Below are 27,247 nucleotides of genomic sequence, written 5' to 3'. Positions count from 1 at the left end.
CTCTGGTAGACTGTTCCAGAGTCAAAGGCCCTGTCTCCTTTGGTTTTCAGTCTGCGTCCTGGCTCATAGGGAGATAAAAGCTCAGAGACATGAAGGTGCTAATCCATGTCTGGCCTTAAAAGTAAATAAAATCATTATAAAATTTATCTTAAAAGAAACTTGCAGCGGGTTATATTGACCTTGGTCATATTTCTTGGGTGATAAAAACATGACTGAACAACAGACTTTACGTGGGGTTTGAAAACCAGTGTGAGGCAAGTTACTCAGAAATTGTAATAAGTTACTTATTACTCCTTACAAAAGTAATAGTATAACTTTATTTATTACTAGGTGATAAAAGTAACTAGTTACGTTACTTGTTAGGTTACCAGGATATTCCATGTCCCCGTGAGGGCGACAAGGAGATGATGTGTGCGAGTTGCCAGGACATAACGGGGAATATTTATCTTACTAATAATGTTCATGACTGCAGGATAATCAGATATCGTGTCTTATGTTGACCATCTCACAGGTTATCATCTCCCAGACATTCGTCTGTGAGGAGGAAGCCTGGCAGATCAAGCCTCCGACAAGAACCGGATCACCACCTGCTCAGAGTCTGCATACTGGAGGATTCCCAGTCAGATTGTCTTTCAAAAAATGGTGAATATTAAAGATGTAGTTCTGGATGGACTAAATGTGTGTTGGACTGAGGTTGTTAAGAGGTAATGTGGAACTCCTGGTGAATCTTTGTCTATTTCAGAAATATCCGGTTCAGGAGCTGCAGTGTCCTCGTGGCCTACAGGAGGCGGACTTCCTGGACCTGCTGAGGTCCACCTTCCCTCAGCTGGCAGGAGACAACAAACCTTTTGACGTCTTCAAGTCCGACAGGAGCAGGAGGCTCCAGCCGCTCGAAGTAAAGACGCTGACACCAGAGGAGATCTTCAGGAGCATCAGGCTCACCGGAGCAGGATACTCAGCCCTCTACATCCGACTGAAGGTAGATACTGTAATATTACCCGTCTTCTTTTACCACGTACCGGTCCCTCCTCTGTAAGGCCCTGATACTACCTGAGGTTTCATCTGAGATAGTCAAAAAAAACATTACCCTCTAAATTGAGCATCAGTTGAATTTTCTTTAAATATAATTTGGGAACAACTTCTTGCAGACAGGAGATGAGAAGGAGGAAGAGGAGGAGGAGGAGAAGGAGCTCCGCCTTTTACAGGGAAACAACGCCACCACTGATTCCTCGTCCACTGCTGCCGTGGTGATAAAAAGCAATGAAGCTCAAGGTAATTTAAAAAGAACATGCATTGATTTCTGTTGCAACGGATTCCAGCAAATGACTTATTTTCAGTGTTTGAAAAGAAAGATCAAAAGTTAGAAACGTCTCTGCTGTTCCTCTGTGTGCTCAGTAGTACCCGGTTGTGTTTACTCCTTACAACAAGTTGTCCAGAGCTCAGGTCTGATGCAAAGTAACTTTTCTCTGAGTAGGCTGTCGCTTTCTCTTTCATATTTGTTATATAGTTTGCCTTCAAATTCATTCTGTGGTGGAAAGTTACTACACTCAACAAAATTATAAATGCAACACTTTTGTTTTTGCCCCCATTCATCATGAGCTGAACTCAAAAGATCTAAGAATTTCTCTTTGTACACAAATGGCCTATTCCTCACAGGCATGCATCACAGCATGCGTCTCATCTTGATGCTCGTCATCCTCATTGGGTTTCGACCTTCGCACAGCCATTGAAGAGGAGTGAACCAATATTCCACAGGCAACAATCAACAACCTGATCTATGCGAAGGAGATGCGTTACAGTGAAACTGCACATTTTCAAGTGGCCTTTTATTGTGGCCAGCCTAAGTGACACCTGTGCAATATCCATGCTGTCTGTCTGGCAGGTGGATGGATTATCTCTTCCTGCCAATACAAATCCACTACATATTGTACTTCACTCAATACTAGGGCTGTCCCCGACTAAGGATTTATGTAGTCGAATCAGAATTGGCAAGTCTTGCATATGTTTTTGTGCGGTAACTCCGCTTTAATCTTGAAAAGCTGCAGAGCTACAGTCTGTGTTCATTACACACTGTAACTTACACTGTACATATGCAGCTAAACTGAGGGTAATTAATGCTTGCGGCAGACAAAACATGCACTTTGTGGCATAACTATGTTTTCAGTGATGTGTAAAGACCTTATATAATAAACCATTATGTTTTTATTACCTTAGAATGAGACATTTTTATGTACATAACCGTGGGCACTCCCTGCTGTGGATGTCGCCACGTTGCATCATCATGTTTCTACAGTAGCTGAAATCGGACAAACAGCGCATTTTGTCACTACGATCTTCTTGTTCTACTTCTGGTAGAATTCAGGCAGACACTCATCACTATGTTGAGTACATATGTTAGAAGAAGAAGTAGTAGTTATAATATACTGCAGGGGTCAGCAAATAAGTTTTGAAGCAGAGCAATATTTTCAACCATTAGATGGTGGATGAGAAGATATAATGGGGGCAGTGTTTTTTTTTCTCTGCAACAAATGAATTCTGCAGCGAATGTTTCTCAACGTTTTTGTTTTGGTGTTTGATCCGCATCCATCAACCTACAGATGCTTTTGCATTTCCCCAGTATCTCCAGGCAGAGGACAATTAGGGGAATCACGTTTTCTGAAGGCTCTTTCAGAGGTGTGTCAAGCAGGCTACAGACATTTTTAATGTTGTTCAGAGTTTTTCAAAGTAAAAGCTCGGTTGAACTTCAAATACAAGATTGCATTAAACAAGCCTTCTCGCACTTTTATTTTATAGGCAAAACCACTAAAGAGAAAGTGATTATGTGAGTAACTGTTGCTGTCATGACTGAGATCTATTTCAGCACCGCCATCAAAGTATTTATTTATTTATTTATATTTTTTGATGCTATCAAAGCACCATAATCTGGCTGCGGGCCAGATATAATTGTTGGCGGGCAGAGCGGTTTGGGGGTTGAGCACCCCCATATAGCCAAAATGGTATGATCCTGTTGTATGAACGCCACTAAACTCAAATCAGGCTCTTCCCATCAAAGCATTGAATCTTCAACTATCTGTGGTCAGCCCTACTCAATACATTTGTTTCTCAGTTTTAGTTACTTCAGATTAATAATCCTATCTATTAACAAATATAACATGATATATTGGTATAAGCCGCTCTCCTTTACTAGCTGCAACATAAAAGTAATAAACACATAAATGCTTCAATAATGAAATGTTCCACTCTTCATAATGTCTACTCTTAACTATCCTTGTTGTCTTAAAAAAACATGTTGATACATTTTCTTCCTCAAGACCATTTTATTTTAAACATTTTAAATCCAGCATTGTTTACATCCACGTGTACATGGAGCTGGCACTCGTTTTCTTCCCTTCTTGCACGAGAAACAAAATGGCTTAGTCCCATAGGAGGTCAAAATCTCCACAGCAAACCTTTTAATATTTCCTATTATGTAATATTAGTATTTTATGTTCAAATTTGATCCGGATTAATGTGAGGACACTACAATTATCTGTGTATGCACAAAGTAATGTTTAAATTTTTCCCCACAGCTGCTCTGTTCAACATGTGGAAGGTGACAAAGTGGATGTTCAGTCCAGCAGCTCAACATCACAACAACAAGACATGGAAACAGAGGAAGCTGATGATGAAGATGCTGCTGAGAGCCAAGTGGACTCCAGTGATGACGATGACAAAGATGGAGATGAGGCGTTCAACGGAGACGACGACTGGAAACCAGATCCTGAGCTGCAGTCGCCAAAGAAGAGGAGGAAGAAAGAGTCTAAATTGTCTGGTGTGAAGGGGCAGTTGATTGGGAGCAGTAAAACGCCCTGTAAAGTCTGTGGACTTTTGTACCGGAACTTGGGCAGTTTGATCAAACACGCCCTGAGTCACGTTGAGAAATCACAGCTTGTTTGTGGAGTGTGTGGAGAGCAGTTTGAATCTGTAGAAGAGTTAAAGGGACATCTTAGAAAGTATCAAAAAACTCACGACTGTTCATATTGTGGGAAATCTTTCCTCACCATCAGTAGCCTCAACTCCCACACCACTCTACACACAGGAGACAGACCGTTTAAATGTGACGTTTGCCACAAAACCTTTGGTCAATGGTCTGCTTTGAGTGTTCACCGTTGGGTCCACGTGGCTGATAAACCACACAAGTGTGATATTTGTCCGAAGGCGTTTGGTCTAAAGACGCAGCTCAAAGCTCACATCAAGATGCACGCAGGTAGTACCACCAAGTACCACTGCAATGTTTGTGGTAAATCTTTGGCGGACCGGCAATCTTTAACTCGTCACAAGGCGACCCACTCAGGGGAGAGACGTTACGGCTGTGAGGTTTGTGGGAAGCGTTTCAAACTTCCTGGTGGGTTGAAGTCACACGAGAAGATCCACACCTCCAGAGACCGGCCGTACCTCTGCCACATCTGCTGCAAGACGTTCCTTTCAAACTGCAGCTTGACGACTCACATGCTAACGCACAGCAACGAGAGGCCGTTCATCTGCAGCAAAGGCTTCGTATCCAACGGCGACCTGAAGGCGCACATGCGTTTGTACACCGACAAAGCGCCTTACAGCTGCTCAGAGTGCGGCCGCTTTTTAAATATAAGTCCCACCTGAACAACCACGTGAGGACCCACCTGGGCATCAAACTGTTTGTCTGTGGGGTTTGTGGGAAAGCGTGCTCTCGCCAAGACCACCTGACGGTCCACATGAGAACCCATAACGGAGAGAAACCTTACCAGTGCAGCGTCTGCGACAAAGCCTTCACTCAGAGCCACTGTCTGAAAACACACATGAAGAGCCACCAGGGGGAAGAAAACCTATTCCTGAACGCATCCACGTCCTAAAAAACTCCTTTTATCAGCCTGTTCTGTCTGAAACGTGGTGATGGAGGTTGTTTTGATGGTGCTGAAAACCACATCTGTCCTTCAGTAGGGCTGCGTGATATAAAAAAAATGTGATGCACCGCAATATCTTTTTACTGCGAAATTTTACCAAATACATGCAGTGTATTATTCATGTACATTAACTAACAACAGTCATTTTCATCAATTGGGTAGTTTAAAGTCTATCCTCTTCTAACAAAATGTCCTCCTCTCATACAATAAACAAAATTATAAATGCACACTTTTGCCCCCATTCATCATGAGCTGAACTCAAAGATCTAAGACTCTCTTTGTACACAAAAGGTCTTTTTCTCTCAAATATTGTTGACAAATCTGTCAAAATCTGTGTTAGTGAGCACTTCTTCTTTGCTGAGATAATCCATCCACCTCACAACTTGTTTTAATTTATAATAGTATTTTGTACTGTTGTTTTGTTTGTACTGTTAGACTTGTTTTCCTGCTCCGTTTTTGTGGCCAGGGCGGCCTTGAAAAAGAGATATTATCTCAATGGGTCTTTTCCCCTGGTTAAATAAAGGTTAAATAAATAAATCAAGGGTAAATGGACTTGTTTGAAGATACTCAAGGACGTTTTGCCTCTCACCCAAGAGGCTTCGTCAGTTAAACTGACTGGAAGGGATTAAGATGTTTCTTTATTGATCCCCGTCTGGGAAGTTCAAATTGGCACCGCAGCAAAGGGGAATGTAATACAAAGAGTAAAAGAAACAATAAAAGAATAGAAAATATACACATAATATGCTATTGGAACATGTGCAAAGATGTAGAAGTAGACCCCCAGAAGGTTAGTCACGTAAAGTAATATGAGCAGTTTTCAAAGATAGCTAGCTCTTGGGTCTACTAGTCTGGCTGTGACAAAAGTAAAGATTTTTTGGTTATTACCGTGTTTTTTTTTTAGTTTAGCCTACCGAATGGGAATAAGAAACAGAGCACTTTCTCCTTTTCTCTCACACATTACATTATTCATATGCCTTGATCACCAACCGCTGTCTATTATGGAAGACAAAGGGTTCCAGCGACTCGTCCTAATTGGATTCATGCAACACTCTGCCAGGGCATAAATATTTCACTGATGTATGCCTGCCACAGTTTGAATATGAATGAAAAAATGAAAATAATATACTATTTTATTACATTCAATACATTAACTGATTCTAGTGAACAGAAATTCTGGAAAGCTTTCAATGGTTTGATTGTCTCAAGCAGAGTGCAGCGCTGGTACATTACATTTACTCATTCAGTAGATCCTTTTATCCAAAGCGACATACAATTGCTGCATATTTCAGAGGTCACACGCCTCTGGAGCAACGAGGGGTTAAGCCTTCACCACCCCACCAATGTAAACACAGAGTGGCAGTTCAACTGTCATATGGTTGCAATGGAAATAAATGCCCCTTTTGGACACTAAGATAAGAGACCATTATGGCTTCAGAGTGATAGAAAATTAAGGTTTACATGAAATATGCTCAAAGTTTCACTCCACATCTTATCAGACTGTGTAAACCTAACTTCACCATTTACTTTTCACCTGAAAAGTTTATGATCTTGAATATGTTATCTTTGCAATCCTTGACCATCAAAACATGGGGGTAGACATCACCTTTTCTGTGTTATCATGTGTGGTTCAGGAGATATGATGCAGGGTTTTTAATAAAAGTTAAATAAATATATAATGCTACATGATATATAGAAGGCTTCAAATAGACCTGCTGATCGGTATCGGTCAGTACTACTTCTAGCGATCTGTGATTGGCCCCAAAAATCCTGATCAGAGCACCTGTAGTTGCAGACATCCTCCCCTGTTGAGAGATGGTCTCTCTACTTTGATGACTTCATTCATTGTTTCATTTCACCATTTGTTCTCCCTGTCCATTGGTATAAACGTTGGTTTCCTTGACAGAAGCAAATGTACGTAACCCGGGGAGTTGATTCTTCAGTGATGAGCCATGTTGTTTGTGTAGAGGTGGTTTTGTTTCCCCAAAATACAGGTCTGTGCATTCTTCACTGGACAGCATTAGGGTTGCAATCCGATATTTTTATCAGCTATTGGTCAGATTCTGACCCAAATAGCTGGATCAGGTATCGTGACAGCAGGCTGATCTCTTAACTTGATGCGTACAACACATGCGTCAGCTGTGCGCCAGTAGACTGGAGGAAGCAAAAAATATTTAATGTACAATTTAATATATATATACACTCACCTAAAGGATTATTAGGAACACCATACTAATACTGTGTTTGACCCCCTTTCGCCTTCAGAACTGCCTTAATTCTACGTGGCATTGATTCAACAAGGTGCTGAAAGCATTCTTTAGAAATGTTGGCCCATATTGATGGATAGCATCTTGAAGTTGATGGAGATTTGTGGGATGCACATCCAGGGCACGAAGCTCCCGTTCCACCACATCCCAAAGATGCTCTATTGGGTTGAGATCTGGTGACTGTGGGGGCCATTTTAGTACAGTGAACTCATTGTCATGTTCAAGAAACCAATTTGAAATGATTCGAGCTTTGTGACATGGTGCATTATCCTGCTGGAAGTAGCCATCAGAGGATGGGTACATGGTGGCCATAAAGGGATGGACATGGTCAGAAACAATGCTCAGGTAGGCCGTGGCATTTAAACGATGCCCAATTGGCACTAAGGGGCCTAAAGTGTGCCAAGAAAACATCCCCCACACCATTACACCACCACCACCAGCCTGCACAGTGGTAACAAGGCATGATGGATCCATGTTCTCATTCTGTTTACGCCAAATTCTGACTCTACCATCTGAATGTCTCAATAGAAATCGAGACTCATCAGACCAGGCAACATTTTTCCAGTCTTCAATTGTCCAATTTTGGTGAGCTCTTGCAAATTGTAGCCTCTTTTTCCTATTTGTAGTGGAGATGAGTGGTACCCGGTGGGGTCTTCTGCTGTTGTAGCCCATCCGCCTCAAGGTTGTGCGTGTTGTGGCTTCACAAATGCTTTGCTGCATACCTCGGTTGTAACGAGTGGTTATTTCAGTTAAAGTTGCTCTTCTATCAGCTTGAATCAGTCGGCCCATTCTCCTCTGACCTCTAGCATCAACAAGGCGTTTTACACACACACACATATATATATATATATGTGTGTGTATATGTGTATATATGTGTATATGTATATATATGTGTGTGTATATATATATATGTGTATATATGTATATATATATGTGTGTGTGTGTATATATATTTACATATACATACATTTATGTATGTATATGTAAATATATAGATGTATATGTGTATAGATATAGATAAATAGGTGTGTATATACCTTAGTATATACTATGTATTTGTAGCCTATATACAGTACGTGCAGGTATGGAAAATGCTGTATAGTAAGAATGATTTTAAAAATGGACATGTTAATAGATTATATTCACCAATTAACAGAATGCTACGAGTGAGTGAAGAGAAGAAAATCAAATCAGTTATTGATTTGATCTTCCAAACAGACCTCTTTGTTTTTGTGTCTCATCGGACACAATTTGTAGCTGCACCAAAACCCGGAACAACCCCGTTCAAACGAACAAAGTTGTGCATAAACAAAATACAGCTGCGAGAGGAAAATAAAGATGCTTTACTGGATGAACGGGAACAGCGGCGGCTCGGGGACCCTCGACAGCCTCAATAACATGTCCAAGACGGAGATCCTGAGAGGAATCGTCACCGAGAAACTGACAACAGCCGCGCAGGAAATCTTCGCGGTTGTGGAGAGAACCGTAGCCGGGTACGAGGAGGAGGCTTCGGGTCTGAGGCAGGAGATCGACCGGCAGAGGAGGCAGCTGGAGGCGGTGCTGCAGCCTCGGGTCAAACTAGAGAGAAGAGGTCAGTGGCTCAATTATTGCAGGAAGAAATAACAGGCTTTGTTTTTTCAAGTTGTGGAACTTCATTTAAAAAAACGCTAATTTAAAGTTTCGTTGCTCGCTGACAAACCTGCAGACTCCTGAGGACATAAAGTGAAAACTTACACACATTTTCATGAAGTGACTTACAAATCGGCATATAAAAAGTGTTACTTAATGTTGTAAATGTCAAGTGTGACGTTGGTTCATGGGCCCTGCCGTTTAAATCTGCTTATAATGGGACATAACGTTAACTTGCGGGACATTAATTACATGTGATTATCTTGTTATTATCGTGTTTGAGCTTCGCCTTGTTCTGTACGATGATGAAGCTGCTATTAAAACACAAGTGGCCTTGGCTGTTCATTGCAGCATTTTTATATAACTTTTTGATATATTTATCTGAGTTTCTTTTACTTTTGATTGAAAACAGAAGCCCAAATCTCAGACCCAGATCCAGAAGGCCACGAAGCTGTTGTGACGGAGGAGGAGGGGCACACAAAGCAGTCAGGTAGGTCTACACACTTTCTATTAAAGGTGTTATAAAATTAGGAAAACAAACCAATTATTAGGATGAATCACTTCAATAAATGGGTGAAACTGTAAAGTTCTCTTCATAACGTTTTGTGTGTAAAAATAATAATTACATCTTCATTTGCAAAGTAAACCTGTCAAATAAGTAATTTAAAAGGTACAAAATGTTCCTCTGGCATGTGGTGGCTCTATCACATTGAGTGAACATTGTCGTGATTTGGTGTGTTACCAAATCGTCAAATTTTGTCCAGATCTGAGCGTGTACAGTGAAGTTAAAACAACATCCTGTTTCATGGCGAACCATCGAACTTTGACAGCATGCCACGGACACGTCCTTCGACTAAAACTCACAGACAGCTTTTCATCGTCAATTCCTTTAGATTGTACAGCATAAATTAGAAGTGACCGTTTGATGGTAATTGTGGAGTTTGGGAAGTAATGGGCATTTTTAATTTTCCAATCTTTGGTCCAGGTGTGGGGGACACTGGGAGCCTGGCCCTCATGTGGTACAATGATGATGGAGAGCAGCAGCAACCAGCAACCAGCCCCACACGAGACCATCTGAAGGACCCTGAATATCAAACCAAATCAAGGTCACAAATCCCACAACCACCAGAGACTAGAGCTTCTAGCCAACTATTTTTGATAATCTAAATGAGCGTCAGTGTCAGTCGGTCAGTGGACTTTGCGGGACAGTCTCCCACCAGTATGAGCCCAGTGAGAGTTGTCGTCTGCAAGCTGCAGGAGCTTGACGGACTGGTGACTGGAGGTGCAGCTCTACATGGAGAATTTTTTACAGTAGCCAAGAACAGTAAATTAAGGAGTCCAGGTTTGTCCGCTCCACAAGAAAATGATAGATTATAAAGAAAATAATTGTTAGTTCCAGTGCTAGGATGCTTATTAGCTTAGTATGGTTGCTCAGGATGATTGTTTAGCTGTTGCGTGGTGCTGGTGATAGTAACACGTTGTTAGGTGGTTGTTATTACAGTATCTATTGTGGCGTTCACTAATTAATTATATTTAAATTCAACACCATACAGTGATATTTTGGGACTTTGTGGCAACAGTATTTTTGCCCACAACACAAAGCTGCTTCATAAAAAAATAGGTTTCCCCAGTTGGATGTTGAAGAACTTGACTGGCCTGTACAAAGTTCTGACCTCAACTTCATCCAACTTTGAGATGAACTGGACTGTGAGCCCAATCTGGCAGTGCTGGACCTCACTGAAACCTCTGGTGTCTGAATGAGAACAAATCCCTGCAGCTGGTTCAACATCTGGTAAAAGCTTGAAACCAGCAGTGTGGAGACTGTAGGAGCAGCAGATTGATGAACCACACATGGGTGTAATGATGCTCCAGTGTCCACAAACTTTTCAAGTACAGTATGTTCACTAAAGTGATAATCAACCAGTCAGAAGTGATATAACTGCAATAAACACTAAGCTGTCTTATTTTGTTAATAACCTGCTAACAATCTTCATCCTCTAGGTCCATTTCCCCCACAGCCTGGTCTGACAGGAAAAGGGCCAGCAGACCTCGGAGACTCCTAACCCTCAGGATCTGCATCCTGGAGGACTCGCAGGCCGTGCTCTCAAAAAGCGGTACATTTCAAAGACCTATCCAATACTGATTGATTAGTGACTCAATCTGTATGAAGGCTTTTGTTGGAAAGATTAGGGGGTGTTGGTACAGCAGAGTATCGCAATATTTTCTTTGGCAATAACGTATTGATACACCGATCTGTAATTATATAAATTGCACATGAGAATGTAACTTTTTGGCACCAGAATAACAAAATCAATTGCTTTTTCAGTCCACTAGACGGTGCTGCTGAGTTTTTTTTCTGGTGACCGTCAGCGTGCAGGAGGAAGTTAAATGTCTGTTTAAATCAAATGTATGAACTTCAGATGGATATAACACATGGGATTTGCAGGGATTATCGTATGAAAACAAAATACTCCAGGATACCACGAATAAGAGGGCTCATTTCACACGCCACCGTCCAGAGATAGTGTTAGCTGCGGACGGTAAAGCTAATTCTAAATCAGCTTCACTGAAAGTAAGATGAATAAACAGAAAAAAGTTTTCTTTTTGTGGACATTATGTGAAGTTGGAAAATAAGCTAATAAATTGCATCGCAGAAATGTTTAAAATCCCACTAATATTATATTGTGATATTATTATATTATAAAATTGTATCGTGATAGCATCGTTTAATGACATGAGTATTGTGATATCATTTATTGACGCAAGTATTGTGATAATGTCGTTTAGTGACATAATTATCGTGATAATATCGTTTAGTGACATAAGTATCGTGATAATATCATTTAGTGACATAATTATTGTGATAATATCGTTTAGTGACATAATTATTGTGATAATATCGTTTAGTGACATAATTATCGTGATAATATCGTTTAGTGACATAAGTATTGTGATAATATCGTTTAGTGACATAAGTATCGTGATAATATCGTTTAGTGACATAATTATCGTGATAATATCATTTAGTGACATAATTATTGTGATAATATCGTTTAGTGACATAAGTATGTGATAATATCGTTTAGTGACATAAGTATCGTGATAATATCGTTTAGTGACATAATTATCGTGATAATATCATTTAGTGACATAATTATTGTGATAATATCGTTTAGTGACATAATTTGTGATAATATCGTTTAGTGACATAAGTATTGTGATAATATCGTTTAGTGACATAAGTATCGTGATAATATCATTTAGTGACATAATTATCGTGATAATATCATTTAGTGACATAATTATTGTGATAATATCGTTTAGTGACAAAAGTATCTTAATAATATAGTATTGTGACACAAGTACTGTGATAATATCGTTTAGTGACATAAGTACCGTGATAATATCATATTGTGACATAAGTATCATGATAACATCGTTTCGTGGGGCCTCTGCTGATTCGCGTACCTCATAGTGAATCTTTGTGTGTGTCAGTGTTTCAGAAATGTCCGGTTCAGGAGCTGCAGTGTCCTAGTAGCCTGCAGGAGCGGACTTCCTGGACCTGCTGAGGTCCACCTTCCCTCAGCTGGCTGCTCAGAAACAGTTTGACTTCTTCACATCCGACAGGAGCAGGAGGCTCCTTCCTCTGAGAGTAAAGACGCTGACACCAGTGGAGATCTACAAGGGCATCAGGCTCACCGGAGCAGGACACTCAGCCCTCTACATCCGACTGGAGGTACTTTGAATTAAAAACAGCTTGTATGTCTCTACACAAATCAGTGTCCTCACTCCATCATCAGTGTAGGTGCATTTCAGGATGGTCCTCACATTTATAAGTAGCCATATGGGCTTTTTAAAAATCAAATAAATAAAAAAAGCTCTTATCGGTAGAAAATTGAAGCCAACTATTGATGAAATCAAAGGCTTCTGTCTGTTGTGGCATTTTAATAACAGCAGCATGATGCAGATATTTGTTCTTTCTGTTTCTGTACAGAGAAGTGATGATTCTCCATCCAGCCCTGCCATCACGTCAGCTGGTCAAAGCCAAATGAACCCCAGGTAACAGAAAACTGGAATCTTTGCACAGCACTGGATGTGCTCAGTTTACTGGACTCTTGACTTTATAAAACACAGTGGGCCCATAGTTAACTTAGTTTTAATCTCACATTTTCCCATCACATTTAAATATTTATCCTAATAATTACGTTCATGAGTGACTGCAGGCTAGTCAGACATTGTGTCTTCTGTCTCAGGTTATCGTCTCCCAGAGATTTGTCTCACCAGGCGGTAGAGGCTGAGGAGGAGGAAGAGGCAGAACTCCACCTTTTAAAGAGAAACCACGGTACCACCACCGATATTCCGTCCACTCCCGCCGTGGTGATAAAAAGCGATGAAGCCGGGCTCAGCCCAAGGTATTAGGTAATTTTTTCTTGGCTTTACACGACTTATTCCAGCAATTGACTCATTTTCAATCTTCTCTGCTGTCCCTCTGTGTGCTCTGTGTTATAGTCCAACCAAAACAACATTTGAGTTTAAAAAAATCAGATTTTAATCTTTACACATCCCGTAACATAAAAAAATACTTAACAGAACATTCTGCAGTGTGAAAATATTTCACTTTCAGTCTGTCAGTTTTTATTTTAAATGTGTCATATGTATAAAAACATTTGAAAGATAATTGACCCTTCGCTAAGCCACGCCCCCCTTAGTTACCGTTACTGTTGCTAAGTCCGACAAAGTGTCGGACCTGTCGGACTTTTATCACGACGCTGCCACTGCCTATTACTGCACTCCCTGTAGAAATATTGCCTTATTTATGGGAAAAGCGATCTCAGAAAGAAGCAGACAGTTTTGCAGTTGTATTGTGCATTTTAAGGTTTTATTCAGGCTGACGAGAAAAAAATAAAGACAGAAGCTAAAGCCTTCTGCTCACAAAGTAAAGTGAACCAACCATGATATAAAGGATCAACACTGTTCCTGTACAGCTGGGTAGATCTCTGTTCACTATTACAATCCTTAAAAAGCAGAACAGTTGGGCTTTATAACGTTACATTCAGTAGTAAGTTAGCAAGCGTTAGCTAACTAACATTACATTAGGAACAATCCACAGCAGACATTTTCTGGATTGTGCGCTAATTGGCCAGTTGCGCATATGGGGCGTGGCTTAGTAAAGGGTCAGTTGCCTTCAAAATATTTTAAATCCTTATATAATGTGTGCAATACTCATTTCGGATATACTGACTCAAAAACCTGGATCGGTTTCGGTTAAGTTTAATTATGCGCCAACTACATGATGTGTCGGAAGTGTGCTGGTAGACCCGAACACTTTGCCAGGGGAGATAACGCAGCAATTCTTTTCACAAAGTTAGGAAGCAATGTTTAATTCAAGCCTGATGTCAAGTCAAGGTCATACTGTAGTTATCTAAAGAGGGTTAAAATCTGGACTGGTTGAACTTACTGGAAGATGTTTTGTCTTCATCCAAAATACTTCTTTACTTCTGACTGACTGGCAGGAAATTCCAGGTGTTTTAACCTCTGTGAGGTTGTTATCAAGGTAATGGATAACGATTGGTACGTTAGTGCTCCTGGCTGTCGTGACAGCAGTCATTATAGTCGTTTGAGTCACCTGAGGTCAAGTCTGGACGGCCGTCATTGGCATTGCTAAATATGAGAGTGTGTTCAGTCTCTTGGGAAGGGATGAAAGGACAGCATTGTAGGTGAGGGGATAAGTGGTGTCTTTGCCCTCATCCCTTGTTGAGAGATGGTTTCTCCACTCTGGTGTATATGGATTCCTTCACTTCTCTTTGAAACCATCTGTTATCCCTCTTCAAAAATGTATACATTAATTGGCCTGCAGTATTGTATGTATGATTATAAAAGTCTTCTCAGGGTATGCGACAGAAGAGATCTGAAAACTGACTAGTGAGAATTGAAGAGTTTCAACTCAATGGACGGTTAATAATAATTTGTTAGCGCTACTATTAGGGGTGGGAGAAAAAATAGATTCTTAGATGCATCGCTATGCGGACTTGGAAGATTCTGAATCGATTAACTAATGTCAAAAATCGATTATCTAAATATTAATTAAAAACGGAAGGGTTCTGTTCCTGAGGTGCCTATCTAGCTGGCTGTTAATGGCCGGTCCTCGGAGTAAGCTTGGCTGGCAATACGGGAGTCTCCATATCCCATAGTGAGATACCGAAATGTTGAAAGAGTAGTTAACCCCAGTTCTCTAAGAACATGAGTGTGGTATCTCACCAGATCACCCTCCTTGCCTGGAGCGAGGATGAGGTATGCTTACTAAGACTGAGGAGAGAACGTTACGTCAAGCTCTTATAGTAGGAGGAAGTCCCTCCTCTCTGGAGCAGACAGTCTGTCTGCCAGTCAGGAAAATAGCTTCTGGGGGACAGCGCGAGTGGCATGTCCCATAGTGAGATACCACACTCATGTTCTTAGAGAACCGTGGTTAATTTCATAACCTAAAGTTTTTAGAGTCTATAAACTGTTTGTTAAAGAAAGCATGGTGGTGACTGAGAAGGAGCTGAGGTTTGTAAAGTAAATAAGGGATGTAAACTACTACTTTAAAGCAATTAAGGATATGTTTCTTTTGGATTTTAATGTGCAAATGAAATGCTTAGAGGGCAACACTGCGTTGGAAAAAGATACAAGAGGCCAGTTTACAACTGGAGGATCCAAAGGCTGACCTTTCTGTGGTCGGAAGATAGAACTGGAAGATAGCTAGTCTTGTGAGGAAAGGATAGGCCTAGGCAGACCAACTCAAGGAGTTTCCAGCAAAGACAGGAAAGGAAGTAAGATCAAGGAAGGGAGGTAGTTGGAGAAAGTAAGTGAATAAAATAGAGATCTTTACTACAAAAGTAATGTATAATCAACTAGTCAGAAGGGGTGTAACTGTGAACACTAACCTCTTAACAATCTTCACCCTCCAGGTCATTTTTCCTCAGAGGCCAGTCTGACAGGAAAGGGCCCGGTAGACCTCGGGCCATTGACAAACAGAAGCACCTGGATCTCAGGATCTGCATCCTGGAGGACTCACAGACCGATGTGCTCTCGAAAACCGGTACAGGATATGTTTTGACTGATTAGTGACTGAATTAACAACTTATCTGCAGAGAGGTAACTGTTGGAAAGATAAATTTAACTTAACCTCCCAATGAATGGTTGTCTGTTTTAGTGTTTAAGAAATATCCGGTGCAGGAGCTGCAGTGTCCTCTGGGCCTACAGGAAGCGGACTTCCTGGACCTACTGAGGTCCACCTTCCCTCAGCTGGCTGCTCAGAAACATTTTGACTTCTTCACATCTGACAAGAGCAGGAGGCTCCATCCTCTGAGAGTAAAGACGCTGACACCAGAAGAGATCTACAGCGGCATTAGGCTCACTGGAGCAGGACACTCAGCCCTCTACATCCGACTGAAGGTACTTTAAATTATAAACAGCATCACCTGTGTGTCTTTACACAGAATAGTGTATTTGCTCCATCATCAGTGTAGGTGCATTTTAGAACATTTATAAGTAGCCATATAGCAGTAACAAACATACAGAAGGATCAGAAGGAGCTTTATTGCCAAGTAGTGTTTTACACATACGAGGAATTTGCTGTGGTGATAAGGTGCTACATGTAGACAAACATACAGTCAACATAAATAAATGTACAGCAGTAGAGAACAGTTTTTTTGCCCTTATTCATCATGAGCTGAACTCAAAGATCTAAGACTTTCTCTATGTACACAAAAGGCCTATTTCTCTCAATATTGTTCACTAACGTGTCAAAATCTGTGTCAGTGAGCACTTCTCCTTTGCAGAGATAATCATTCCACCTCACAGGTGGCATATCAAGATGCTGATAAGAGAGCATGGGTATTGCACAGGTGTGCCTTAAGCTGGCCACAATAAAAGGCCACTCCAAAATGTGCAGTGCCATCACACAGCACAATGCCACAGATGTTGCATGTTTTGAGGGAGCGTGCAATTGGCATGTTGACTGCAGGAATGTCCACCAGAGCTGTTGCCCGTGAATTTATTGTACCATTAGCCGTCTCCAAAGGTGTTTCAGAGAATTTGGCGGTACATCCAGCCAGCCTCACAACCGCAGACCTCACGTAACCACACCAGCCCAGGACCTCCACATCCAGCATCTTCACCTCCAAGATCGTCTGAGATCAGCCACCCGGACAGCTGGTCTATGGTTTGCATAACGAAAGAATTTCTGCACAAACTGTCAGAAACCGTCTCAGGGAAGCTCATCTGCATGCTCGTCGTCCTCAGCCTGACTGCAACTTCACACAGCCAGTTAAGAGGAGTGGACCAACATTCCCAGGCCACAATCAACAACCAGATCAACTCTATGCGAAGGAGATGTGTTGCAAATGTTGGTCACACCAGGTATTGACTGGTTTCCGGACCCCCCAAATACAGTGAAACTGCACATTTTCGAGTGGCCTTTTATTGTGGCCAGCCTAAGGTACACCTGTGCAATATCCTTCAGCATCTGATCAGCATGTTGATGTGCCACAAAGGAGAAGTGCTCACTGACAGATTTTGAAAGATTTGTGAAAACTATTTGAGAGAAATAGGCCTTTTGTGTACAAAGAGAAAGTCTTAGATCTTTGAGTTCAGCTCATGATGAATGGGGGCAAAATAAAAGTGTTGCGTTTATAATTTTGTTCAGTGAACATACACTAGGGTGACCATATTTCGGTTTTCAAAAAAGAGTGGAGGCAGGAGGCAGACGGACACCTGCTGCTGGTGGAAGTTTGGGGCTGGGAGTAATGGTTAGTAATTTGTGGCACCATGGCAATGTGTAGGCTACTGTGGAGGCACTATCCACCTGGCACCATGTGCCACTGTTTGCAAGAAAGCTGATGCTGTCTTTCCGCTGTCGCTGTGGTGCTGAAGGTAATGATTGAGATATAGTTTTGACCAGTGGTGGCGTGCGAGAAGGCGGGACCTAAAGAGAAAGGTCAAAGCAATGCAAAAAAGCCACACATTGATCACCAAGTGTAGAAAGTAAAAGCCGAATCCCGGACATTTTGGGCGAATTAGAAATCCCAGCCGGATGCATTTTTAGGTCACCGTAACACACACATATACACCAACAACATTCCACGGTGCATCTGGGGTACCAGATGATAATATGGTTTCATCTTCACAATAAACAGTCTGACATTTAGGAAACAGAGTCCATCTTTACTGCGTTTGAGCACCAACTACAGAGTCCACCTCCTCTCATCTTGCTGGAGTCTTGCGCTGACAGCTCGGAACATGGACCTCCTGCCGAGTGCCTGATCGGGATGTTGATGGGGCAGGTCTCTGTAATGATGTGGGCACAACAGTCTCTGAATTCTGTTGCTTGGTCAACACGAGTCCAGGTTTTGTCCAGACCAAATCTTTAGGAGCAGAATTAAGTCCACTGCTACATACAACTCTGTCCTGTACTGTAGGTTACATCCTGAAACTAAGTTAAATTAAATTATATTTGAGTTTTAAGATGAGTCTGAAAGCTGGTTGTTAAAGAAAGGTTGGTGGTTACCATGGAGGAGCTGAGACTAGGGATGCTAACTGTCATTTTAAGCTAATGAGGAGGCTGCTGCAGAATTATGTTTTTTATGTCAGCCTTGTGAGTGCAGGTATCGGCTGACGCCGATTATTATAGTTTCTGCTGTTTCCATAAAAGAAGTGCTTTATGTTTTTTTTGGGAACCACCCTGTTACAGACCGGAGAGGATCCTCAGAGCAGCAGTGAAGACCTTCATCCTGTAGAGAGGCGAGATGATTCTCCTTCCAGCTCTGCCTCCACGTCAGCTGATCAAACCCAAATACACCCCAGGTAACTAAAAACTAAAGAGAACAACATATCTGCCCACAGGTGGGTGCACAATGATCCGTTCTTGCTGGATGGATGATTTGTCTGCATGATTTTCTCAAAATCAGATGGGGAACTGTTTTCACACTGAAAGACTTTTTAAATTTTCCCAAACCTTGACTTCATTAAACACAGTGGGCCTGAGTTAGTTTTCAGTCACCTTCATTGTCACATCACATTTGAATATTTATCTTAATAATAACATTCATAGATGGCTGTAGGAGAATCAGAAATTGTGACCATCTTTCAGGTTATGGTCTCCCGGAGATTCGTCTGTGAGGAGGAAGCCTGGCAGACCAAGCCTTCACGGAGGAACCAATCACCACCTGCTCAGAGTCTGCGTACTGGAGGATTCTCAGTCAGATGTTCTTTCACAAAACGGTGAATATTAAATATGTGTTAATTAGTGACTGAATTAACAACTTATCTGCAGAGAGGTAACTGTTGGAAAGATAAACTTAATTTCACAATTATTTTTCTCTGCTTCAGTGTTTCAGAAATGTCCTGTTCAGGAGCTGCAGTGTCCTCGTGACCTACAGGAGGCGGACTTCCTGGACCTGCTGAGGTCCACCTTCCCTCAGCTGGCAGGACACAACAAACCTTTTGACGTCTTCAAGTCCGACAGGAGCAAGAGGCTCCAGCCGCTCGAAGTAAAGACGCTGACACCAGAGGAGATCTTCAGGAGCATCAGGCTCACCGGAGCAGGATACTCAGCCCTCTACATCCGACTGAAGGTAGATACTGTAGTATTACCCGTCTTCTTTTACCACGTACAGGTCCCTCCTCTGTAAGACTCTGATACTACCTGAGGCTTCATCTGAGATAGTCAAAAATTCAATCACCCTTTAAATGGAACCAGCATCAGTTGAATTTTCTTAAAAATATAATTTGGGAACAAACGCTTGCAGACAGGAGAGGAGGAGGAGGAGCTCCACCTTTTACAGATGGTGGTTACAGATACATGATTAGTTATGTTAGACTGCAGATCGACCGCATAGTCTGTTATGAATAATAACACAAAAACAGGACATGTACAGTAATAATTCGGGGCTTGTTAGCCTATAGTACACGGTTGTATCGCTCTCACAAACTGACAGAGTAAACAAAGTACTACTTGCCCTCCTTTTTTTAATAGATTTTAACTTATTAATCAGAGAAATACCCGCACTGACAAGTATACGTTACCAAATGATTTTCATAAAGATAGCAGCTTCTACAGATCAATTATAAGATCTCTGAACACATGTCACGGTCAGCAGATGGATTTATTAGTGGTTTAGTTTTGGGAAATAATGCTCAGATCACATCTCTGGTATCATAAAATCCTGTGGTTGATTCGTTTGCTTTCACACCAAAAGCGAACCGCACCAGAGTTTGTTTGAAAGCGTACCGAGTACGCTTGTTTGGCCGGCTTTTGGTGCGCACCCGGGTGCGATTGCTGCATTCACGACTGCCCAAATGAACCGCGCCAAGTGGGGAAACTAACTCTAATGCGATTCAACCAAACTAAATGAGGCAGATGTGAAAGCTCCATTAAGAGGAGTCTGAATGCTGGTTGTTAACAAAGGTTGGTGGTTACGAAGAAGGAGCTGAGGCTAGTAACGTAAATTAGGGATGCTAACTGTCCTTTTAAGCTGATGAGGAGGCTGCTGCAGATGTGTTCGCAGAAAGGTTTTTTATGTCAGCCTTGTGAGTGCAGGTATCGGCCGATTATCTCAAAATGTTGAGTTGAGATTGTTTGATTTCTGCCATGAGGGGCAGTCTTGCTTGAGTGTTGGGAGATAAAAGAAGTGCTTTATGTTTTTTTGGGAACAACCCTGTTACAGACCGGAGAGGATCCTCAGAGCAGCAGTGAAGACCTTCATCCTGTAGAGAGGCGAGATGATTCTCCATCCAGCTCTGCCTCCACGTCAGCTGATCAAACCCAAATACACCCCAGGTAACTAAAAACTAAAGAGAACAACATATCTGCCCACAGGTGGGTGCACAATGATCCGTTCTTGCTGGATTTGTCTGCATGATTTTCTCAAAATCAGATGGGGAACTGTTTTCACACTGAAAGACTTTTTAAATTTTCCCAAACCTTGACTTCATTAAACACGGTGGGCCTGAGTTAGTTTTCAGTCACCTTCATTGTCACATCACATTTGAATATTTATCTTAATAATAACATTCATAGATGGCTACAGGAGAATCAGATATTGTGATCATCTTTCAGGTTATCGTCTCCCGGAGATTCGTCTGTGAGGAGGAAGCCTGGCAGACCAAGCCTTCACGGAGGAACCAATCACCACCTGCTCAGAGTCTGCGTACTGGAGAATTCTCAGTCAGATGTTCTTTCAAAAAACGGTTAATATTAAAGATGTAGTTCTGGATGGACTAAATGTGAGGTGGACGGAGGTTGTTAAGAGGTAATGTGAATCTTTGTCTGTTTCAGTGTTTCAGAAATATCCGGTTCAGAAGCTGCAGTGTCCTCGTGACCTACAGGAGGCGGACTTCCTAGACCTGCTGAGGTCCACCTTCCCTCAGCTGGCAGGACACAACAAACCTTTTGAGGTCTTCAAGTCTGACTGGAGTAAGAGGCTCCAGCCGCTCAAAGTAAAGACGCTGACACCAGAGGAGATCTTCAGGAGCATGAGGCTCACTGGAGCAGGACACTCCGCCCTCTACATCCGACTGAAGGTAGATACTGTAATATTACCCGTCTTCTTATACCACGTACAGGTCGCTGCTCTGTAAGACTCTGAAGCTACCTGAGGTTTCTTCTGAAACTGAACTAGCTTAATATAATTTGGGAACAAATTCTTGCAGACAGGAGAGGAGGAGGAGCTCCACCTTTTACAGAGAGGCGCCGCCTCCACTGATTTTCCATCCACCGTCCAAAGCGATGAAGCCGGGCTCAGCTCAAGGTAATTTAAAAACAACTTGAACTGATTTCTTTTACAACTGATTCCAGCAAATGGCTAATTTTCATGTTTGAATAAAAGATCAAAAGTCCTGTAGAAACTTTTACTACAACTAGTAGTCCAGCGATCACACTCACGCAAGTCACACAACAAAAAAATTATATCCGCATTTGGTCTGATGCAAAGAAACATCTCTTTGAAGCCAAACCGTTTCAGAAATAAATCTACAATCACGTCTGTCGGTTGCAGTGTTGTTAACAGAGGAGCTGCAGCGCGCCCCCTGGTGGGCCAACTATGCAACACTTATGACATGAGGGAAGGATCCCACTCTGTGTTTCTCTTTTTAATATTCATATCGGCTGTTATAAATGGCGATATAGATATATCTGCAAGCAGCCCATAATAATAATAATATCTGCAAAAAGATAGATCGGTAGTGGGCTCTACTAATAAACATGTTGAAAACATTTCCTTCCTCAATAAACGTTTGAAAGACAATTTTATTTTCAATATTTTAAATTCAGCATTGTTTACGTCCACGTGTACGTGTACATGCAGCTGGCAGTCCTTTTCTTCCATTCTTGCACAAGGAAAGAAAACAGCGGAGGTCAAAAACTCTAATGTCGTATTTTATGTTCAAATTTTGTCCGGATTAATGTGAGGACACTACAATTATCTGTGTATGCACAAAGTAATGTTTACATTTTTCCCCACAGCTGCTCTGTTCAGCATGTGGAAGGTGACAAAGTGGATGTTCAGTCCAGCAGCTCAACATCACAACAACAAGACATGGAAACGGAGGAAGCTGATGATGAAGATGCTGCTGAGAGCCAAGTGGACTCCAGTGATGATGCAGACAAAGATGGAGATGAGGCATTCAACGGAGACGACGACTGGAAACCAGATCCTGATCTGCAGTCGCCAAAGAAGAGGAAGAAGAAAGAGTCCAATTTGTCTGGTGTGAAGGGGCAGTTGATTGGGAGCAGTAAAACGCCCTGTAAAGTCTGTGGACTTTTGTACCGGAACTTGGGCAGTTTGATCAAACACGCCTGGAGTCACGTTGAGAAATCACAGCTTGTTTGTGGAGTGTGTGGAGAGCAGTTTGAATCTGTTGAAGAGTTAAAGGGACATCTTAGAAATTATCAAAAAAGTCACGACTGTTCTCATTGTGGGAAATCTTTCCTCACCAAAACTAGCCTCAACTCCCACACCACTCTACACACAGGAGACAGACCGTTTAAATGTGACGTTTGCCACAAAACCTTTGGACGATTGTCAACTTTGTGTGCTCACCGTTGGGTCCACGTGGCTGATAAACCACACAAGTGTGATATTTGCCCGAAGGCGTTTGGTCTAAAGACACAGCTCAAAGCTCACAGCATGATACACACAGGTAGAGACAAGTACCACTGCAATATTTGTGGTAAATCTGTCTACGACCGGCGATCTTTAACTCGCCACAAGGCGACCCACTCGGTAGAGAGACGTTACGGCTGTGAGCTTTGTGGGAAGCGTTTCAAAGGTCCCGCTGGGTTGAAGTCGCATGAGAAGGTCCATGCCTCCAGAGACCGGCCGTACCTCTGCCACATCTGCTGCAAGACGTTTGTGGAAAAGAGCAGTTTAAAAACTCACATGCTAACGCACAGCAATGACAGGCCGTTCATCTGCAGCATATGTAGCAAAGGCTTCAAATCCAGCGCAAAGCTGAACGTGCACATGCGTGTGCACACCGACGAGGCGCCGTACAGCTGCTCAGAGTGCGGCCGCTGTTTTAAACACAAGACTTACCTGACCAACCACGTGAGGACCCACCTGGGCATCAAGCGGTTTGTCTGTGGGGTTTGTGGGAAAGCGTGCTTTCGCCAAGAACACCTGAAGGTCCACATGAGGACCCACAACGGAGAGAAACCTTACAAGTGCACCGTCTGCGACAAAGCTTTCACTCAGAGCCACTGTCTGAAAACACACAAGAAGAGCCACCAGGGGGAAGAAAACCTGTTCCTGAACGCATCCACCTCCTAAAAAACTCCTTTTATCAACCTGTTCTGTCTAAAAAGTGGTGATGGAGGTTGTTTTGATGGCGCTGAAAACCACATCTATCCTTCATTCTTTTGTGATACTGACAGAAATGTGTCCACAACACAGAAAACTAACTTCTGCTTGGACTTGTAAACATTATCATTCTTTGAACACACAATTATACACACATTTTACATATAGAACAAAACTTTCCCCTTCCTACTTTACCTGGTTCAGCCCTCTGCCGCCCCTCCTGAAATCAGCTTGTATGTGACTTTGACGTCAGCAAGGACACAAAAGTTTCTTAATAAACTTAACAAATAGACTTGTGTTTCGCAATTGTTTACATGTAATCCACCATTTCTATCGATGATCAAATTTATCAAACAAAGAAATTTAGCTGCATGCCGGCAAGATGTAGCTACGGATAGATCTCACTTTAACTTTTAACCAGCTGGTTATCAGGATTACATTTACTCAAAAGCCGCCTGGGGTAACTAAACACCTGCTTCTAGCATCCAGGCAACATTACTGGTGACAGCAGCCGTTTGCTGGACTGGTTTACAGGCATGTCTCTGGCGAACAGCTGTTCATTAGTTTAGGTAAAGTTAGCAACAATACATATGCATAACGTAAAATTTCAAAATAAAACGCTATCGTTTGGAAACATCGCCATTTTGAAACGGCATATTGTTAAAGTTGTGAAACGTTGCAGTTTGGTTAGGTTTAGGCAACAAAACTTTAGTTAGGAAAAGATCGTGGTTTGGGTTAAAATAACTACGTACGTCAGTTAACATGTAACCCTACGTCACTTGCGTAACTTACCCCATTAACCTAACTTGCATAAAAATATTTAATGTTGACTTTTTGTTTCACAAGAGACAGTAACCCCGCTCTTCTGGTTCAAAGTCCGGGTTCTGGCCCTCCATCCACACCAACCAACTCCTTACTCTGCCTTTACCATCAAAAACTGACGCTACAGGGCCAAACTGCGTTGAACTATGACACTATGAGGGATCCTCAGTGCGTTACACACTGACGCCGATGGATCTTTTTGACCATGCGTCCATATGTGACGAGTCATGGAGTGAGCACGGGTTGACATGGGGGAGTCAGAGAAACTTATCTGAACACAACAAACTACATAGTGAATCCTAAAAACGGCTTAAACATAAGAGATAAGGATTTACTATGCTTATTTACCTGTTAAACATAAAATATGCAGAGGAAACTTGCTGCCGTCGGTCTGGTCGGTCTTGCCAGAATGTCATGGCTACGACAGCTACATCATCAAAACACTCACCATTACAGCGAGTGCTCTGCTGCCCCCTACATATATGTAATACAAAATGCTTCTGGGACCAGACTAATAAATTAATATAAACTGTGCTACAAAATGGATTACATTAAATTAAACCAAAATTTGACCAGACATTTTGTTTGCGTCACATAGTGTTTGTTTAGTTGCCCCAATACACAGATCTGTGCATACCTCACCTCATTAGACAGCATACGCTAGATTGTTTTTCATGTCTTCCAATGTCTCTTAACGTGTTCTTGGGTTTAATACTCCTGAACTTCTCTGATACTCCAGATTCTTACCCAATCATGATGTTGTGGTTATTATTATTTTCCTCATTGGTGTTCTTCCTGGATCTTGTGGCTATTTTCATAAAGGTCCAGTTTGGATATCCACGAGCTTTAAGAGCATCCTTCAGGTGATTATGCTCAGTCTCATGGGCTCTTATTGGTCAGTTATCATCTCGGTGGTGCAGGGTCCTGATAACTTTGGTGAGAGCCAAAGAGTAGGGTTTCCTGTATTCTCCAAAGGGGAGGCTGCTGTCCTCTTCAGTGTGTACAGAAGACCAAACTGCTGTTGCTGACAACCTCTTGTGTGAATTTGATATTACTGTCCACTGAGTCGTTGTGGTCTGTGAAGGCTTGACCAATGAGTGGTACCATATATATGTGCCGGTTGTTCTTTGGTGTTCCTCTGAAAAGGTTCAGGGATGTGCTTTTCACTTCTTCCATTAGATGACCCCTAATCCTCTTTCAAGGACAACGTTAATATTTTTGATAGGGAGGACAGATGGTTTTAAAGAGAAGTGAAGGAAGCTATTTACACCACAGTAGAAAACCATCTCTCAACAGGGGAGGATGCCTGCAAACATTACTTACGTATCCCCCACAACGGTGTGCTTCCAACCCTTCCCAGGAGTTTGAGCAAACATACCAACAACGGTGAAGGTTCTCCGAAGGTTAAGAAGGTTAAAGTCAAGGGCAGATCATCGATACCGCTGGTTCGTTAGTGCTCCTGGCTGTTGTAACGACAGATGTTATGGTCAAGCGTAACCTCTTGGCCTCAGGTGAAGATGCCAATAATGGTTGTTCAGACTTGGCCACGGGTGGTGGCCAGGAGCACTAACTAACCAGCTGTATCGATGATCTTGGCAAACAACTCCACAGAGTTTCTCTACCAGTCATTTCAGAACTGAAGAAGTCTCTTGGATGAGGGACGGAACCTTTTCTAGTATCTTCAACCAAGCCGAGTTTCCGTTGACTTTAACCTTCTTTGGATACCAACAACGGGCGTTCAGGTAAATTCGACCATAATGACTGTCGTTACAACTGCCAGGATCAAACCAAGTGGTCTCCATCACCTAAATAACAAGTTACTTTCAAAATAAAACCTTCATGTTCTTACATAAAATAGGTGCCATAATATAAAATATACTCAATAATACAGTCACAAAAACCCATGTGTGGGGGGTCATTGAAAACGACCTCTTGCCCAGTTAAAAGAAGTCAATCTGAAAGTAGGGACTACAAGGCTAATGGGCAAACTGGCCGGTATTTATTTAGCCATTATAATATAATTAGGGGTAACTAGAAAGGAATTTTATAATTTGACATTTTTTTTGCATTAGTATTGTGAGGATTACATACTGGTACGCTAACAGGAGGAGAAAGGGATTTCCTATGATTGTAAACACAGCAACCACCAGAGGGCGACATAATATGAAAAAAGAGTAACAGGCAGCAGAGTACACCTGTGGTGGACAGTACAAAATTATCAAAACAAAAATAATAGGAAAATTGTTACTGTATGTATCAGGAGATATTATATTTTGGATTGCTAAAGAGGATCCTTCACTGATAACGAGGTGCAGTGATGATGTAAATAAGTACCTTCACTCAAGTGCAATATAATTTTGAGGTAGCTACTTGTGCTTAATTGAGTATTGAGTACATTTACACTTTTTATTCCACTAAATTGATCTGATAGTTACTTGTTACTTTGCTGAACATTTCAAAGCATTGCTGACCTCATAATATCCAATGTGTTTTTGTAGCATAAATTACTCAAACAGCATATAAAGAAGGGTAAATTAACTGTATTGAGATTAAAAGTATTTAGATCTTTCACTAAGGTAAAATACAAAATACGACTGTGACAAAACTCCAATGTAAAACTCCTGCATTCAAACCATAGACTGTATTTAAAAATAATCAAACCCTTGCTTTAGTCAAAGTTTTTATCAGCAATATTTACTTAAAGTCTTAAAAGTAAAAGTGCTCATTGTGCAGTAAAATCTTTAGTTTATCAATTCACTTCAGCTTTATTGGCATG

At 41.7% G+C, this 27,247-nt stretch overlaps 1 protein-coding gene across 7 annotated transcripts in view; it reads left to right on the top strand.

Annotated features, from left to right (window-relative positions):
• Positions 1-23,941, top strand: part of LOC119912269 (zinc finger protein 37-like) — a 75,407-nt gene extending 51,466 nt beyond the window's left edge. For 2 of the 7 annotated variants that reach the window (XM_038731386.1, XM_038731383.1), the window contains 13 exons: positions 12,308-12,548; positions 12,807-12,871; positions 13,066-13,224; positions 15,760-15,890; positions 16,005-16,246; positions 18,543-18,655; positions 18,942-19,072; positions 19,181-19,425; positions 20,518-20,630; positions 20,910-21,040; positions 21,129-21,373; positions 21,503-21,600; positions 22,314-23,941. In XM_038731386.1, coding sequence (XP_038587314.1) covers positions 12,861-12,871; positions 13,066-13,224; positions 15,760-15,890; positions 16,005-16,246; positions 18,543-18,655; positions 18,942-19,072; positions 19,181-19,425; positions 20,518-20,630; positions 20,910-21,040; positions 21,129-21,373; positions 21,503-21,600; positions 22,314-23,619 — 2,925 coding nt within the window. In that variant the 5' untranslated portion in view covers positions 12,308-12,548; positions 12,807-12,860 and the 3' untranslated portion in view covers positions 23,620-23,941. Of the gene's footprint in view, positions 1-9,284; positions 9,303-9,797; positions 10,927-12,307; positions 12,549-12,806; positions 12,872-13,065; positions 13,225-15,759; positions 15,891-16,004; positions 16,247-18,542; positions 18,656-18,941; positions 19,073-19,180; positions 19,426-20,517; positions 20,631-20,909; positions 21,041-21,128; positions 21,374-21,502; positions 21,601-22,313 lie in introns of those variants that run through there. The other 5 variants (XM_038731388.1, XM_038731385.1, XM_038731387.1 and 2 more) reach the window with 5 other exon arrangements.
• The last annotated feature ends 3,306 nt before the right edge of the window (positions 23,942-27,247 follow it).

This window comes from Micropterus salmoides, unplaced genomic scaffold (assembly GCF_014851395.1).
Source record: "Micropterus salmoides isolate LMB-PRFRI ecotype aquatic unplaced genomic scaffold, ASM1485139v1 Ms_hic_scaffold_2, whole genome shotgun sequence".
NCBI lineage: Eukaryota > Metazoa > Chordata > Actinopteri > Centrarchiformes > Centrarchidae > Micropterus > Micropterus salmoides.
Note: the sequence above shows the minus strand (reverse complement) of the source record. Positions and strands in the feature narration are given on the sequence as shown.